The sequence below is a fragment of the Mycetomoellerius zeteki genome, unplaced genomic scaffold (assembly GCF_001594055.1).
Source record: "Mycetomoellerius zeteki isolate Tzet28-1 unplaced genomic scaffold, Tzet1.0 scaffold282, whole genome shotgun sequence".
In the NCBI taxonomy this organism is placed as follows: domain Eukaryota; kingdom Metazoa; phylum Arthropoda; class Insecta; order Hymenoptera; family Formicidae; genus Mycetomoellerius; species Mycetomoellerius zeteki.
The window spans coordinates 1-17007 of record NW_017257263.1 but is presented as its reverse complement, the minus strand read 5'-3'; the positions used below and the strand labels follow the sequence as shown (position 1 = coordinate 17007).

At 30.1% G+C, this 17007-nt stretch overlaps 1 protein-coding gene across 1 annotated transcript; it reads right to left on the bottom strand.

Moving 5' to 3' along the window:
• Positions 1-1050: 1050 nt before the first annotated feature.
• On the bottom strand, positions 1051-15498 carry LOC108724213 (Alkaline phosphatase 4). The gene is made up of 7 exons (XM_018450456.1): positions 15401-15498; positions 13996-14216; positions 13206-13398; positions 10536-10702; positions 9858-10184; positions 3513-3936; positions 1051-1530 (listed from the first exon to the last, which is right to left on the bottom strand). The coding sequence occupies exons 1-7, from the start codon at positions 15483-15485 to the stop codon at positions 1295-1297; spliced, it is 1653 nt and encodes a 550-aa protein (XP_018305958.1). The 5' UTR covers positions 15486-15498; the 3' UTR covers positions 1051-1294.
• Positions 15499-17007: the final 1509 nt, after the last annotated feature.

The window sequence follows — 17007 nt, the reverse complement described above, 5'->3', positions numbered from 1 at the left end:
ATGTGTACTATAAAATACAATCATTCTTTGTTATTGTATTGTAGTTTCTACCTCAAATTGGGAATCAAATTAATATTTACAGTCTAGTAAATAATTTATTGTTTCACTTAAATAATTATTATGACATAAAATGTACAAATAATATAATGAGGAACTTTATTCAATCCATAATTATATTATAATTTACGTATAACTATGATTGACATCCAGGTGAGAAATTATTCTATCAATTTGTAACAAAATACTGTGATAAAATGCGCTAGTAGGTATATACAGGTTTACATTTATTTTATATAAGTAACGTGTTAAAGTACATTAAAAACTATTTTATTTTTCTTACATTTCGAAAGATGACTTTCTATATTATAGCAGCTTACTTATTTTATGTGTTTATTGTATAAAATCTCACTAAAAGTGTTAGATAGAATTTTATCCTCGATTATTCAATGGCGATATTAATTTTATTTGAAACATAGTAGTGTATTATATTACGTATTACATTATTATATCATATTACTTTTATATTAAAAGACGGTTTTTAGCATTTTCCAACATCATTTCAAAATCCTGTAAACTTGTGTTTAATGTGCGGATTATACCATCAAAGTTTCTTCATGTTTGAAACTAAATTCGTCATCATTGCTGCAATAATTAAAAAAATCATCGCATTACTCGTATTAATATAATATAAAATTCGCGATCTATAATCACGATTATTTGTTGAACTCTATAAACATATCAGAATAAATAAAATTAGATAATAATGTATCATCAAAATGTAATTATATGAGAAACAGTGAGATTGTAAAGAGATTACAGAAAAAAATTGTATACGCTATCTGTGTGATCACAACTTATCTAGTCTATTACAAAAATCGTAGGTGTGCACCACAAAAGAAATCTTATTGCGCTATATCATATTATTTGCTACAACAATAATAAAATAAAAAAAACAAAGTTTTTTAGAGAATAAAAACTATATTTTGAATTTTTTTATAATATACTGATTAAACAGCAGAATAAAAATATGTTCTTTTAAAGTATGTTCTGTTTTTTTATTTATGTTTCCACTGTTTTTAATTTCTTGTAAGCATAAAAAATAACAATCTTTAAGTTGTGCCGTTGGTGTAGCACTGTATAGCAAATAAGTGATATAGCAAGATATGCAATTCGAAAATTTCTCAGTAAAAGCACAAGGAAATATTTATTATTTGTACCAATTATACTCGAGATGAATCTTCTCGCGACGCATTATTGTTAATTTGACTATGAAAGGAAAATGCAATAATGTTTATCACAGCCGTATAAAAATTGCCGTAAACAGAAAAGTTATTATTATCGCAAACGATACGGTGTTCTGTCTAGCTGAATTTTTCCTGTTGTTTGGCGATGACATATTAACATCATAAAAATAACGATGATAAGCATTGTCACAATGAGACGGCCAGTCTTTAAAGCATGCCGCATACGCCACGGCGTGAGCAATATAATTTTGTTCAAAAGTACCTCGGAACAAGTGCGCATAGGGACCTGCAAAAGATATTACTATTCATTTCAACATTTTTAAAATTGTTATTCGCGAAGATAAACTAATAAATAATAAACTAATAAATATATGTAACTTCACTTTGCAATTCTCTTATGTCTATTTCTATCAATGTAGATTGTGAACTTTAATCTCGGTTTAATTTATTCTTCATTTTTTCTTTAAGAATTAGAAAGATATAAAGAGTAAGTTAAATCGAGATTAAAGTTAGAGCCGGTTTATAGTAGGCCGTAACCGTTAACTTAGGCCGGTGCTGTAAAAGTTGGTTTTGTATTTTTTCCGTATTTTTCCGTGGCTGTAGGCCGGTAAAGATAAAGTTGAGTCGGTTATGGTCAAAATCAACAGATTTTTGCCGGCTATTATAAACAGTAGTATGGATTTTCTATCTTCCAACTTTTACGGTACCGGCCTAAGTTAACGGTTACGGTCTACGGGTCTATTATAAATCAACTCTTAATCTACATTGGTAGAAATGGACATTAGTTTGCAAAGTGAAATGTTTAAGATATTGTGACAATAAGAAAAAAGTTTTCTCTTAAGTTTTCATTTTTAAGGCGCAGAAATAAAAAATGTAAAATATTTCTTCTTATTCTGCACTTCATTAGCGCTACATTATCAAATTAATTATCAGATAGACAGGACAAATATATTCGTATAATATATTGTATGCAAGGAAAAGTGTAGTTTTTCATGTGCGGAAAAAATTGTATTAAAAAACAGTATATTTAGCCAACAGCAGTGTAATTGAAAATCATCTTGTTAATTCAATAGTATTAATGAAACAAATACGTCATGCTCTTGTTTTATTAATACTCTCAGCATGTAGATTATTAAAATATTTGTTTTATTAATACTACCAGCAAACATATACAAATATAATTCAATGGAGAAATTGAACTAAAGTATAAAATTTAAACGAGTCCAAATTAATTAATAATATAATTTTGTTCTCATTAAAAATGACAAAAAATACTTAGAAATGTTTCAAACTTAACTTATTGTTAGTCAACCGTGAAAATATTATAAAGTTAAATCATAAAATATATATTATAATTAAATTCAAAGGATTCAATTTTACAATTTTTATAATTTAAGTTATTGACTGTCATACGTGATTCTTTTGAATCCTTTGAGTTTAATTATGTACTTATAATATTTATATGATTTAATTTTGTAATTTTTCTGTGTAGAACTAACAAGTAAACCTACTCAAGTGTTACACTCCGATTTTGATGAGTTTTTAATATGTTGTTCTCTAGACAAAAATAAGCAACACATATTTTTTTTATGTGCCCAAACGCACTTTTAAGGAGTGAAACACCCTTTTGAAAAAAATCGATTTTTCTCTTTCGAAGCGAATATCTTCGAAATTATAAGAGGTAGAAAAAAATTTCTAGAATGAAAATTGAATGGTTTCAGGAGTATTTTATAACTATAATAAAAAAAATTTTTTTCTTATAAATAAACAATTTTTAGAGAGAGTATAAATAAATAATTAAAAAAATTTTCTTTTATTAACTTTGCGCGCATACAAACCGTTTATAAGAATGTTTTGCATAAACAAAGCACCGGATCGAAAAAATACCAAGAATAAAAGTTTCTTGCTTTCGAACGTAGAATCGAATGATACTTTTAGTTTTTTAAAAATGGACATTTTTAAACAATTTGTTTAAACAATTATCGTTTAAATAATCAATTTTGCAAAATGAAAAAACGGGTAATTTTTTTTCGTTTTTGCTACGAATCCCATATTCAGTTTGGCGCTATCACGGCTGTATTAGGCATGGGCCTTAATGGGTTAAGATTATTTTTAATTAGATTGCCATTGTGACTAATACTTCTAATGTAACATCATTTTTTTCTGTGTTGCATAAACTGTTTCATTTTTTCTCTCTTTCTTTCTTTAACAAGTGTGAATGTTACACTGTTAATAGAAGTTACAATGTAACAAAATTGCCTTTCTTACCGTTGGCATAAACCCCGACGTCTTCTCCACCGTGAGACTCGTCTTTGAGGAATTTGCCAGCGAAGTGCCTGTAGAAGGGTTCACCGCGAGTTGGATCATCCTCGACTCTTCTCCAGGTTTCGTTAACATCTTTGGTATCATTTCTTCGATGGTAGAAGAATCCTGGTCCGTTAGCATAGGAGAGCGTCTCGTAGGGTATTTGACTAGCTTTCTTGTTGCCAAAACCGAGGATGTCGTTGCCTCTCGTGGGATATCCGTTCAGCGTGAACGAATGCGAGTGATCGGCTGTGACGATAATTAATGTTTCCTCCATATTTAATAGTCGTTGAGCCACCTTAACTGCCTCGTCGAGTTCGTATAATTCGCGCAGTGCCAGTTTTGCCCAATTGCCGTGATGGGCTATATCGATTTTGCCACTCTCGACCTGAAAGATTGAAAAATAGTTAAAGAAAAGAAAAGCTGTCACTTCACTCTTAACTCTTCAGTGCTATACTAAAACACATTAAGAAATATAATGGTAATAAGCAAACGTACGTATCTTTATTAATAAAGAAGTTGTACTATAGAGGAAGGTCACCGATACTGACATACACTGTTAAATCTATAGTGTCAAATTTAACTTAACGTGAGTCGCCATTGTTCCTACTTAATCATTTCGTTATTTTATACTAAAACAATGGTTATATTTGACACTATACAGTGTCAATTTAACACTATATAGTGTCAAATTACACAATATAGTGTTAAATTTAGCTATCGTTTTGGTAAAAAATAACGATATATTTAGTAGGAGCAGTGGCGACTCACGTTAGGTTAAATTTGACACTATAGATTTAACAGTGTAGGTCTCCTAAGGCGACATCCCCTTATTTCTTAGAAACTAACTTTTGCACCTTATTAATACTAATAAAAACGTGATCTGTTTAGCTAATTAAAGAAGTACAAACTCATAATTCATATATTTATGGCTTATTTCTATACCAAATCAGCTAAAAACAAATTCTATGAATCCGAGAAGAAAATTCTTACGGTGTTCTTTTGCAAATTGCGTGATTAAAATAATAGTGACTGTATTATTGATAATATTATGTCATTTTAAATGTTTATAGTTTCATAAATTAGTTTTCTTTACAGAATAGGATATATATCTTTATTTATAGAATAGGAATGTTGGCATTTTATTGCCTACTATGTCAGTTTTGGAGCCCATTTTGTCAGACACTCATTTTTGCATAACTTACGAAAACCTTAATTATTGCAAAATTGCAAATAGTATTATAAAAACTGCTCATACTATCTGGTAGAAGACACTTTTTAGTTTGTATTTATGTTTTTGAAGTTGTATTTTTACCTTTTGTTTAAGAAATATTGTCTAAAAACAAAGTGGTATGTCGGTATCGGTGACCTTCCTCTATATATTATATTAAAAAATTGCTCAGGCAGCACGTAGCTGCAATAAAATAAATTGATGAATAAGAGGATCATATTCAATTAAGGCGGGTCTTGATGCCTAATAATAATATATTGAAATATATTATTGCCTAATAATAATATATGAATTTTTACAATTTCATTCAAACAAATTATGCGCCAATTGTTTGTCAGTCTTGAAACATGGTTTTAGACTGAAGCTGGTGTGATTTGTGATATTATGCATTTACTCTATCTTCAGTCTAAGACTGTGTTGCAAAACTGAATGCAAATAATTAGCACGTAGTTTGTTTGAACGGAAAATTATAAAAATTCATTGGAAGAAAGTTCTGGTTGTTTTAATTGGAATTCTGGTTAAAAATGATTAGAATTAGAACAGATTAGAATTTTCTTGAATCTATTATAATTCTACTTGAAATAACCAAAATTGTGATTATGATGATCAAAATCTTTTGATTCGTTTATTTTCAATTAGAAATTTTTCTCAGTGCACAATATATTATTACCCATATAGCATACAGTTAATGTTCCAACTATGAATTATTCTCCATGATTCTTTGACATTAGAATAAGATCGACGCTCTCGAATTATACATAAAATTATGCACTCAAATAACACGACCTCGAGGTATATCCGCGGGAAGATGGACTAAGAACGCATTACACGAAAATGATCATCAACGCGTAATTTGCATAAGAATCGCATCATCGTCCGGATTTCTTGATGTGTCTCGATTTCGTTTCATTAATGTCATTTTAATATTCATCAAGTACATTATTGCGTAATGTTCGTTCTGCGTAGCATTCGTTCTGACTTACACCGATATAAATATTCAATGCCGTTTAGCGGCGATTACACTGTTCATTGAAAAAGATGCATAAGAATGAAGATAATAGTTGCTTGCTTGCTGGATCACAAAAAAATGAATTCTTAATAGAATGCATAAATGCTTTAATCGAAGAATATTTTATGCTTAAAATAGCGCCAAAAATAAACAATTTCCAATTAGGAATAAATTAGTCTTAAAACAAAATAAATTATATTCTTAGTTCAAAACAAATTTTATTTCAATAAAAGAATAAAGTTGCACTCGTTCATCATTAAATATGCTTGTATTAACGCATTATTTTTTCTTCAATGATACCTTTTGTCAACTTATTTCAAGTCCCCAGTATGCTTTCCAGTAACATCAAGATGACAGAAATCAATGCTGCAGTAAGTAACCATAGCTTTGTAAATGAAGTGCCACATTTATAGAGCATGCTTCCTAATGTGCACGGAGTACAAGCTCTCAAGGAAAAACTGAATCAAACTCTACTAATGTGATTCAAAGGCAAGTGAAATGCTGAGACCGTTCTACCAATACCTCCGTTAGCTATATTGCAAATAATGATGCAAACAGACGATCAACCTCGTCATAATGGTAGAGAACGCTGGCTGCACACACAGGCGGATCCGTCACGGATTCATTACTCATCTCACCCATTTAATTGTGGATAGCAGATCCGCGAATCCGCCGCGGAAAATCCGTCCGCGTGTATAGGCGCCTCTTCGTCGCATCGCAGTGACAAAGTCGGCCGGCTGTTCGCGCATTCCCATTTGCAATATAATTGACAGAAACATTAGGACGAGCTGAATATTTCATCCATCCTTAAAAATTGAACCACATTTAGAGGTATGTTCCACGAATGCAACAGTTCACTCACAAAACCATCGTCGAACTTCATTCACTACACTCATGCACTTCCGACATCTTGATATTACTAAGGGGTCCTTATACATATTGTTGCCGCCTGCTGGCGAATTTTCAAATTTGTAATTCTAAATCCAAGAATAAATAGTTTCTAAATAATGCGATTGAGTTTGTTAGAACCATGTAATGATTTTAGAAACAAGAATACAATTTTATATAAGAATAAAATATACTTTGCACAAATCTATTTATTATTAACGCCAGGGAACATTTATAATTGAAGAGAACATTTTATACTTAAATGAAAGTAAATAGCATACAAGAATAAAAATATATGTGAATCAGGAATTCATTTTTTTCTGTGATACAATTTCGTTTAGCAAATTGTTTTATCATGATACAGTTTTGATTTGCGATTAGAATTATAAAAAACATTATTTTTGTGTATTTTGGCATATAACTATGATATAATGTATTGAAGAAATTTTATTGTAATCCAAATTAAGTATATTCTTAGACTTGTCACCCTTTAAATAAAGGAATTTGTGTCGATTATGATTAAAAAAATGTTCACGATTAATATCGGATGGACCATTTTAATCACCCCAGGCGAATATTTCGAAAACTAAGAGAAATACAGGAAAAAGTTTTATATAAAAGTTGTAGGTTTTCTTGAGGGAAAGAATGTGGAAATAATAGATTTTGTATATGGGGCATTACCAAGGTCAGGTCAAGGTCAACGAATTTTTTAAGTAGGAACCTCTATTTTTTTATTGCATATTTCTTGTAGCTGAAGTCAAGATGTTTTCAAAACATTATAATAAAGTATTTTTTCATTAAGCACTTTTCGAGTTATAAAACTTGATAGTTACTGTACTGCTGACATTAGCATTATCCAAGGTGTACCACGTAGAGATTACTCACAGGGGAACCTCTCGAGGTGTCAAATTCTGATTTTAATGAAACTTTGTGACAGGGTTGGCAAAATTCCACATTTTTTTTATAAAGTCCATTCCAGTGGTAAAAACCGGTATTTTCCGGAAAAAACCGACTCAAAAACTGGACTTTTATATAAAAAACAATAAAATAAATAGAATTATCGATATTTTAATTTACAGGCAGCCTAAAGCGCCTTATAGTCCTAGTTTATGATTCTGCGCGCAAGAATCTACGCGTAAAAGAATAAATAAAAAGCTCAAGTAGTTATTATACGTTTATTATTTTTTTACGAAGTAATCAGTAGGGCGCAGACGTTCGTGTTTGTTTGCGTTCATTTTTGCGTCTGGATCTGATTATATCTACTTGTGGATGTTATGCAATTATTTCTAAAAATGCCCACATACGTAAAACAAAAATAAAATATTATAAGTACAATTATGATATTAAATGTATATAAAGTATCTAAATATGTTATAGTATCATATATCAGTTATACTGTTAAATCTATAGTGTCAAATTTAACTTAATTTAAGTCGCCACTGTTCCTACTCACTACATATACCGTTATTTTAATTAGGTATATCGTTTTATTAATTTGACATTATAGATTTAACAGTATAGTTTTATAGTTTTTGCCACCAGTTTATTCCGATGGATAAATTCCGGACCGGTAAAATCCGGAATTTACCGTGGTTTTTTCCACCTACTGGACTTTTCCTGCCAACCCTGCTTTGTGAACTTGTAAGGGGTTATTTCATCCCTCCAAACCGTTTTTTAGCCGCAAATATTTTCTAAATTCATCTCTTTATGTAAGCTACAAGTTCACAAAGTTTCATTAAAATCAGAATTTGACACCTCGAGAGGTTCCCTTGTCAGTCAGATTTAATCTGTTTTGTGTGTGTGTGTGTGTGTGTGCGCGCGCGCGCGCGCGCACATCCAAGAAAATCTACACTTTTATATAAAACTTTTTCCTGTATCTTAATTTCTAGGAAATATCTGCCTGAGGCAATTAAAATGCCCCCCTGTATATTGCATCAAAGTTGCAAGTTTACATAAGCCATTAAAGTTCTACTGAATTTTCTTTATGATAATTTTTACTAAATATTTAATAAATATTTTAATTTTCTAAATATTTTTTCTTATAATTATGTTAATAATCATTCATCGACTTGAAAAATCCTTAAGTTGAGTATTAATAACAGAAACGAATATCATCTTCCTTTTTGTGCTTGAAAAAAATCATTTTTTGTTGAATACTTTGGTGAAAAAAAATTTCATATTATATCATAGTATTTAGAAAAATTTGTCTATATTTTAATACTGTCCTACTTTTATATTATGGATACTATCATACTTAAAAAGTTATGAAGATTTTTGAAAAAATACTTTCAACTTTTCGAGATTTTATAAGTTTTTTCAGAAATTATAAATTAAATCTTAGAATATTTTAAAACTCACATGTATAAAAAATTCTAGAAATGATGTAAACTTAAATCGAGAAGTTCTATACAGTCGATGCTGGTACTTAATAATATTTCCTAATAACATTGCCTAATAATAATACTTTTATGTAATTTTTTAAATATATTTTACGATTTTATAAATTGCCGAGTACTCTCTCTATGAATTTTAACGACATGCACATGTGTTTTGATGTAATTTATAACTATCTTAATTTTTAACTATTTCAATGTTTTACATTTTACTAGAATAATTATTAAAAAAACATGTATGCCAGTAATTTGTTATAAGTACATCAGGGATAAATAGATATTCGATATGTTTCAGTTTTGTGTCTTATCTATACATTTAATTCTTTTTACATCAAAAACAGTTTATCTGTTAATATTATTACAAAAATGTTTATACAAAGCAAACAAACATGATTATGAATTCATTTTAACATATGTCATAATATCTCGCTATTGAATTGATATTTTGTGATATTTTCCGATATTAATTATACGTACGTAATATACAAATAGATTTCGTATAGAAGAACCATTCAATACAAGTATCATTGCATATTTATATGATAATCTTGCTCATGGAACACGTTTTCCACTTGATATATTATACCTGAGCACGAAATGTCAGTTCTGTGATTAGAGAACTTTAATCACTATTGATTCAAAAATTATGGACTCGACATTTTTGTATTAGGATTTTCGTCTCTAAATTACCTCAAGAATACGTCTTTCAGAGGATATACGATAAAAGTGGGACGGATATACCCTGTATAAAGAAGTCTAAAAAAAATTTACAGACCAATGTTACTGACCATTAGCAGAAATCCGTTTTTGTTCTTCTTCAACAGTCTTATGGCTTGCGTTGTCATATTTGCTAGCGAAGGTGTCTCATCGTCTTTTACAGCGTGATAGGGCATGTGACTAGGCGAGAAAACACCGAGGATATGCGATGTGTTGCTTATATCAATAGACATGAGGTCGTATGTGTTGGTGACAACCCTTCCCTTGGGATGATTCTCTTGCCATTCATTTGCTAAGTTTCTGCCATCAGATCGTTCGCAGTTGCTGGACTCATCAAACTTCTTCAGAGGCATTTTCACGTCCATACCCATTTCACTTAATCCTCCGCCCATGATAACCTTTCAAAAGATACGATTTTAATATTAGATTCTAATTATAGTGAATTATTTTAGGTAAAAAATAAGACATTATGTCATAGGTCTTTAAAATAAATAAATAAGGGATATTATTGTTTTTCATAAAATGTAGATATTTTTAATTATAATGATAACAAATCATTTTCTTTAACAATACTTATAACTTTTTTAATAATTTTAAATACTAAGTAATATTAAGTACTTTTTGTTATCACGTTTCATTACATAACTATTATATAATTAAATTTTATTATTTGCTCTATTAATCTGTTAGATTTGAAATTATATAGATTTTTTTTATGAATGCAAGAATGCGCAAATGCTATGAATTACCTTAAACTGACTCCCTGGTTCATCATGAACGAGTTGTCTCGCGATGTCTTTGATGCAATATCGCTGTTTCTTTGGTATCGCGCTATCACATTCCCAATCTCGATGATTAATATGCGCGTAAAGTCCCGCGGGAGTGGCATGGGTGACACGGGTGGTGGTAACAAATCCTGTTGAATAATCGTGTACGAATTATTTATTGTTTATTGGTCTTTTGAACAGTCTTATGATTCTAATTGAACATCATTAATTTCATAGAGTAGGATATTAAATAACCCAAGCAGAACAAAAAATCATGATAAAAACGGTGTCAAAATAGTTTGAAAATTATTATTAAAATTCATTTTTTAATTATATATATGATCAGCTGATTATGATCAACTGATATAATTAAAATTCATTTTAATTATATCAGTTATTATTAATTTAATGTCATTTTGACATTATTGTGACCAGCTGTTTTTCTGTTTGGGGACATAAAATGTGGGGATATAAAATATTATTATATAATAAAATATAAAACATATCAGATATAAAATATGTATACTATATTATGTTGCAATTTATAAAGATACTTTATTCTGTATTTTGATATATATTCTGATTGTATGCCGATGTTATGCGTTGATTTATTCATGCCCAACAACGTAACGGAAAAATGAAGGTCAAGATGCAACGAATGCGTTAAATACTAATCGGCGAGTCATGTAAAAAGTTTTCATTATTTTGTCAAAGTAGAAATCAGTCACGGCTGACTGAACGTCGGACACGATAGAAGGTCGGCTTATGACCTCCTCCTTTATTGAGTATACTTTCACTGTATATGATTTCAACGAGGTCTACTCAGCACCAACACTTCTGTTAATATAAAAATAGCCGATCACGCGTGACACGTGTTCTCTACAAGATTGATACTCATAATCGCGTGCATATGTATCATGGGGTACAAATCATATTCGAGAGAGCGTCGCGTCTAAAAATATCCTTAACCCTAGAATGTTATCGATATTGGATGATATAATATTGCTATTAATACGTAAATTTTATGTTCGAGGAAATAGGTCACATTTAATTAATATAACACAAGATTTTCATACATTTCACACTTTTAATGACAAAATATTTATCTAGACTTTTATAGACACAAATAATCTAATTATTAACTTGAAAAGAAAGAAAGAGAATAAGCACATTACCAAATTCAATCTTGAAGTGATATGTTATATTACATTATTATATTACATTTGCAATGAGAAAATTAATTATTCGAATCGGAAAATAAAATTATCTGTCAACAGTTTATACGTAAATCCGACATATACAAAAATATATAAATTAAATTATAAAAATACATTGTATATATAAAATACAAAATATAAAATAACATAAAATATATAATATATAAAATATATAACATAATATATAAAATAATATATAAAAAAAGATATACAATAAAAATAAATTGCTTAAAAATTGAATTACTTATTCTCTTTGTTATAATACCGACTGTTAATCATTGAAGACATAGTTTAATTATCATTCAATGTTGTTGCTCACCTGTATGTCAAATTTACGTATATTTACGATATCATTCTAGGATTAATAATCTAAATGTTAGGAAAAAAAAGTACGTTTTTAGTGAAAGCGCCTTTTAAAACTTTTGTTTGAAAAAGTTTGGTTACATGGAAGTAGAGACCTAAATGTTAGTTTTATTAATCTCCAAAAAGAAGTTAATATTAAATATATGCATAAATAATATTTTTCGTTGTAAGATTAATTTTAAATTATTAATATTATTTCAATTTGGATTTGTTTATTTAATATAAATTATAATGAAATGTGAAATGCGTATTATCAAACGATCAAGTAATTGTTACGTCTGCAATATAAACATGCACATAAGATGAATAAATTATATATTGACAAGAAAATTTATGAAGTTACTAAATAATTGGAATCATGTTTTTAACAGTATCATACATATATTATATATACTGCTGAAACATTATATACCTATGCGTGTATGTATAATATGATTATGCTTATAATTACATTTGATCGCGTGAGCTTATCACATGTTATATAATAAAAATTGATAGCTTTAGTATCTCAATATCACATTGTGTAAAAAAATTTGCTTAGTCAATAGTTTAATCGATAGCAATCGGCGATGCATGAGAGATTTCTTCTGATCGATTTTTAAATTCTAAGAAGTATTTGAAATGCTTAAATCTAAGAAGCAAATATGTGCCAAGGTTTGATCACGCTGTATCATGAGTTATCGATCATGCTCCCTCGAAATTTATTGGTCGAACAAAGTTTCAAACAACGATTAACAACAGCTTTATTATCACAGTCGAAATTTAAACTAGCTTCTTAGCTAATTAGATTCTTAATTAGCTCGAGATTTCTCTCCCGATGTGATTGCTTATAATTCAGGCGAAATATTCAATTATAAAAACTTCCTCGCCGAAAACTGTTTTTTTATAGCTCCATAAATAATTTTAAACTTCATAAATAATTCTAAAGATAGTTTTAAAGAAGCTGGATAATATGAGAGAGTTTTGAAAAATAATTTATGTAAAATTAAAATGTGGGCAATTTGAAATCTTTTACTATTAAAATTTTTTAGCATTGAGAGAAAAAGATATTATAATCTTTAAAAGCTCTTACCAGTGTCTATACCGGATTGCTGTGCCCAATCGGCTACTGTGTTCAGTTTGCTTAATTCGTTGATCTGTTCGTCGCACTTGCTAACTTGGGCTCTGGCATCCAGTCCAACCATTCTGTATTTGGTTTTCACACCAGAAAATATAGCAGTAGCCGTCCCTGCGGAATCTGGTACTTGCTTGTCTACATTGTAAGTCTATAAATGAAAATTGTGATAATTGTGAAATATTTGTATTTAATATGTGACATAATTTCGATAACTGATAATGAGATTTAATCTTTCGAATATACAATACATTATCGGACATTTTAATTAAAATTGCAAAGCACGAAATTTTATTATTGATATGTTGCAGTAATTTCCGGTGGCGTGATAAATACAGAGGCACAATATAAGTCAATGAATGACCTTTTTCTGTAAAATGCAGTCGCATTTTACAGAAAAAGGAGCTTTGCAACTGTTGTAAAATTTTTTAATGTAATTGGTCTTGCCCTTAGTTCCTTATTGGATCTAAATGTATAAATCAATTATATTAAAGAATTTTACAACAGTTGCAAGCTGCTTTTTCTGCTGAACACAGCCATTACTCATGTTTGGTGAGCGATTAGAAGATCGACGGGGATTAATTGTAATGCGAGCATCGCGTTTGTCGTATTTTCTCGTCGAGAATAGAACGCGGCGTCCTTATCAAAGACGCGGAATTAAGCGGCTTAACGTGACGGGATTTCCCAATATCGTCGCGCCTCGCGAGACCGCCGCTCCGTCGCGATTGAAGGCAATTTGAATGTCTACCTTGGCGAGGGCGGTGTTGGGGAACTTCTCGAACGAGAGTTGATATTCTTCACCGCTCTGACCATTGAGCTGACCTACATATATTCGACCGGATGTGATGGTAGACAGGCCCATACCGTCCCCAATGAAGATGATCACGTTTTTGGCACGATTCTCGTTCTTCTGCTCCGCCAGGATTTTATGCAGGGTTTCTTGGCCGGACTTTAGCCAGAAGGACATGTCTGAAGAGAGATCAAAATTTAGCTTTGTTGCCCAGAAATCTTATCGAATGATTGTGAGAAGACGGATAGAACGGAATTAAGTTTCAAATGAAAATTAAAAAATATTAAAAAGATAAGGAAAAAGTACTTGAGACAGTAATTAGAGGACTTTAGACTCTCTCTGTATCGATTTCTTACTTTAAAAGCGGTACAATTTAACAAATTTCCAAGAAGAGGGGAAAAACGATTTTTCAACTTGACAGAAAATTATTGATTAATCAAACAATATTGGTAAAAAGGTTATATTCTTAACATGATCAAATATCATTTTTGTTTCGTAATTCTTAAAAAAAAATCATCTTTTTTGAGATGTGATGATTTTGACGATTTTTATAAAGTTAAGGCTCCTGAGTATTCACCTAGCTATGTTACATAAATTCTACATAATTATTTGATACTCTAAACAAAATTATTTTCAGGTTTATATCTAGCCAAATTTTTGGATATTTTAGCGCAAAATCATTCTTTCCATATGTTATGATTTATTATCTGTAATTTTATCTACTATATTTATATGTATGCAAAGAGAGATTCAATTGCACTTTGCATATGTAGGCAAAGTGAAATTCAATCAAAGTTGATGATATTAAGCAACGTAGCAAATTAAGTTTTAGATATTTGATTTCTTGGCACATTGAAGAATAAGATTTAGAAATCAAGATAATAGTATCGTTATCAATGAACAATTTTGTATTCGCCAGAGCTATTTTGTGATATATCGATATTGATAGCTTACTCTTACAAACAGCTTGTTATATAAGAAAGCAATATTCATGAGTAAAAATTTCAGACATTCGGTATTGATAATGATCGACAAAGAGCGAATTTTGTACGACGGTTACTTTATTGACTTTCAATGATTAGACAAAATTTATATAATTCTGATTAAATGATCAAAGCAATCTGCTTTTTTGTAGAACTCTATCAATGAATGGTATTTTTGAGTATGGTATTTTTGAGAGTTTATATATTTATTATACATATTTAAAATTTGTAACGTACTAATTATGCTTATTAATATCAAATTTTAAAAAGTTTTGAAAACGTAAAATTTTTAATTCATGTTTGTGCTATTTATTTAAGAACTTTGCGATCTAATTCGAACGTATGTCAATTATTTTATAGTATGACGGTTTATATCAAACCTTCATAATCCGTTGATCCTTTACGTAGCGCTTCAGAATGTCGAAGAAATGTTGCGATGCAAAGTAATAGAATGTAGCACCTCATTGTGAATGTTTTTTATCTGCAATATGTTAAATAAAAAATCAACATTATTATTTAGAAAAATAATTTATTTTTTGTACTTCAGTGAAAAATAAAATTATATTTATTATTTCATTATAAAAGTTATGAAATTCTCATTAAAAGTTAAAAATGTAGATTTAATGTTTATCTTAACGGTACATATTTGTTTGCTGCTTTAGTAATTTCGTTATCCAACGTGTACATTCTCTATTCTTTACTCACTGTTATTCAAAACTTTTTATCTTGAATTACGCAACCGAATTTTGCAATGCGACATAAATGACAAAAATAAAGTGTATATCTATTTGAAATTTGTTTTATTTTGAAAAACCTTGGAAATTCTATTATACTATACTAAAAAATTAACAAATTTTTGCAAAGACTTTTTACTTATTGCAGTGGTCATTAAACGCTAAAGCTATGCTTTCAATGGTCAGCAATAGTCAGTAATTATCACCATTATTTATTGCACTTTTGAATTTTTACGTAAGCTTCTTGGTTTTTTCTTTCATGCGAACTATATTAATAATTCACATTAATAACCACTAATAAAATCACTAAACTGAGCAAGAGACTAATTTAAATATGTATGAACTATGCATATACAATACATACTAGTTCTTAGAAATTAAAAAAAAATTATCAACACGTGTCACGTCACTGGTATTTTTTTCACACGCATATGTTTCTGTCTACTAAATTAGATAGGTGTAAAAAGAAAATTTCTTCTGTTTTCTGCGTCATTTTAAATCCATTTTAAACCATTTGGACTAGGGTGTCAGCCGAAATTCGCGAATCAAAATACTATAGCAAGAAAATTCACAGTAAAAAGAAAAATATAAATTATAAAAGCATGCTATTTATTGTTTCGAGCAGTAGTTTTTGAGTTAAAAAAATGATCTGTAAGCAGGCGAAGTGCGCGATCTACACTAGTCGAACTCACTCATAACTCACGAAGATAGCAGTATAACCGTAATTATATCTATAATTGGCCAATTTTACATTTTTATCTCAAAAACTATTACTCGAAATGTCAAATACTTTTACGTGTATAACATATTTTGATAATTATGCTGATGAAGGGAGCTAGCCCCGATGACCTTGATTTGATATATGTTGTCAAGGTCATGACCCTGCGTGACCTCCAAGTTTTAGCCGTCGCTTTTCCAACAAGTTTTAACCGTCGCTCGTCATTTGTTAAAGAGTTATTAACAGTTAAAGTTAGTAATTATTTCACTGCTTTACATGAAAAGTCAAATAACTCTAACCTTCGATTCTCATCTCCCCCTCCCCCTGCAAAGAGGCGCCCGACTCTTACCTTCGACTCTCACCCTCTGCAAAGGGGCGTACGACTCTCATCTTCGACTCTCACCCCCCTCCCCTTTACCTCTGCAAAGGGGCGTCCGACTCTCACTTACGACTCTCACCCCCCCTCCCTCCCCACTGTTTGAGAATCGTTCGCCCCTTTGCAGAGAGGAAGAGGGGTGAAAGTCGGGGGTGAAAG

Coding starts and splice junctions, on each gene's coding strand:
- LOC108724213 (XM_018450456.1), bottom strand. CDS start 15,485: ATGAGGTGCTACATTCTATTACTTTGCATCGCAACATTTCTTCGACAT. Junction 14,217..15,400: donor AGGATCAACGGATTATGAAG/GTTTGATATAAA, acceptor ATCTCTCTTCAG/ACATGTCCTTCTGGCTAAAG. Junction 1,531..3,512: donor CGTCGGGGTTTATGCCAACG/GTAAGAAAGGCA, acceptor TATCTTTTGCAG/GTCCCTATGCGCACTTGTTC.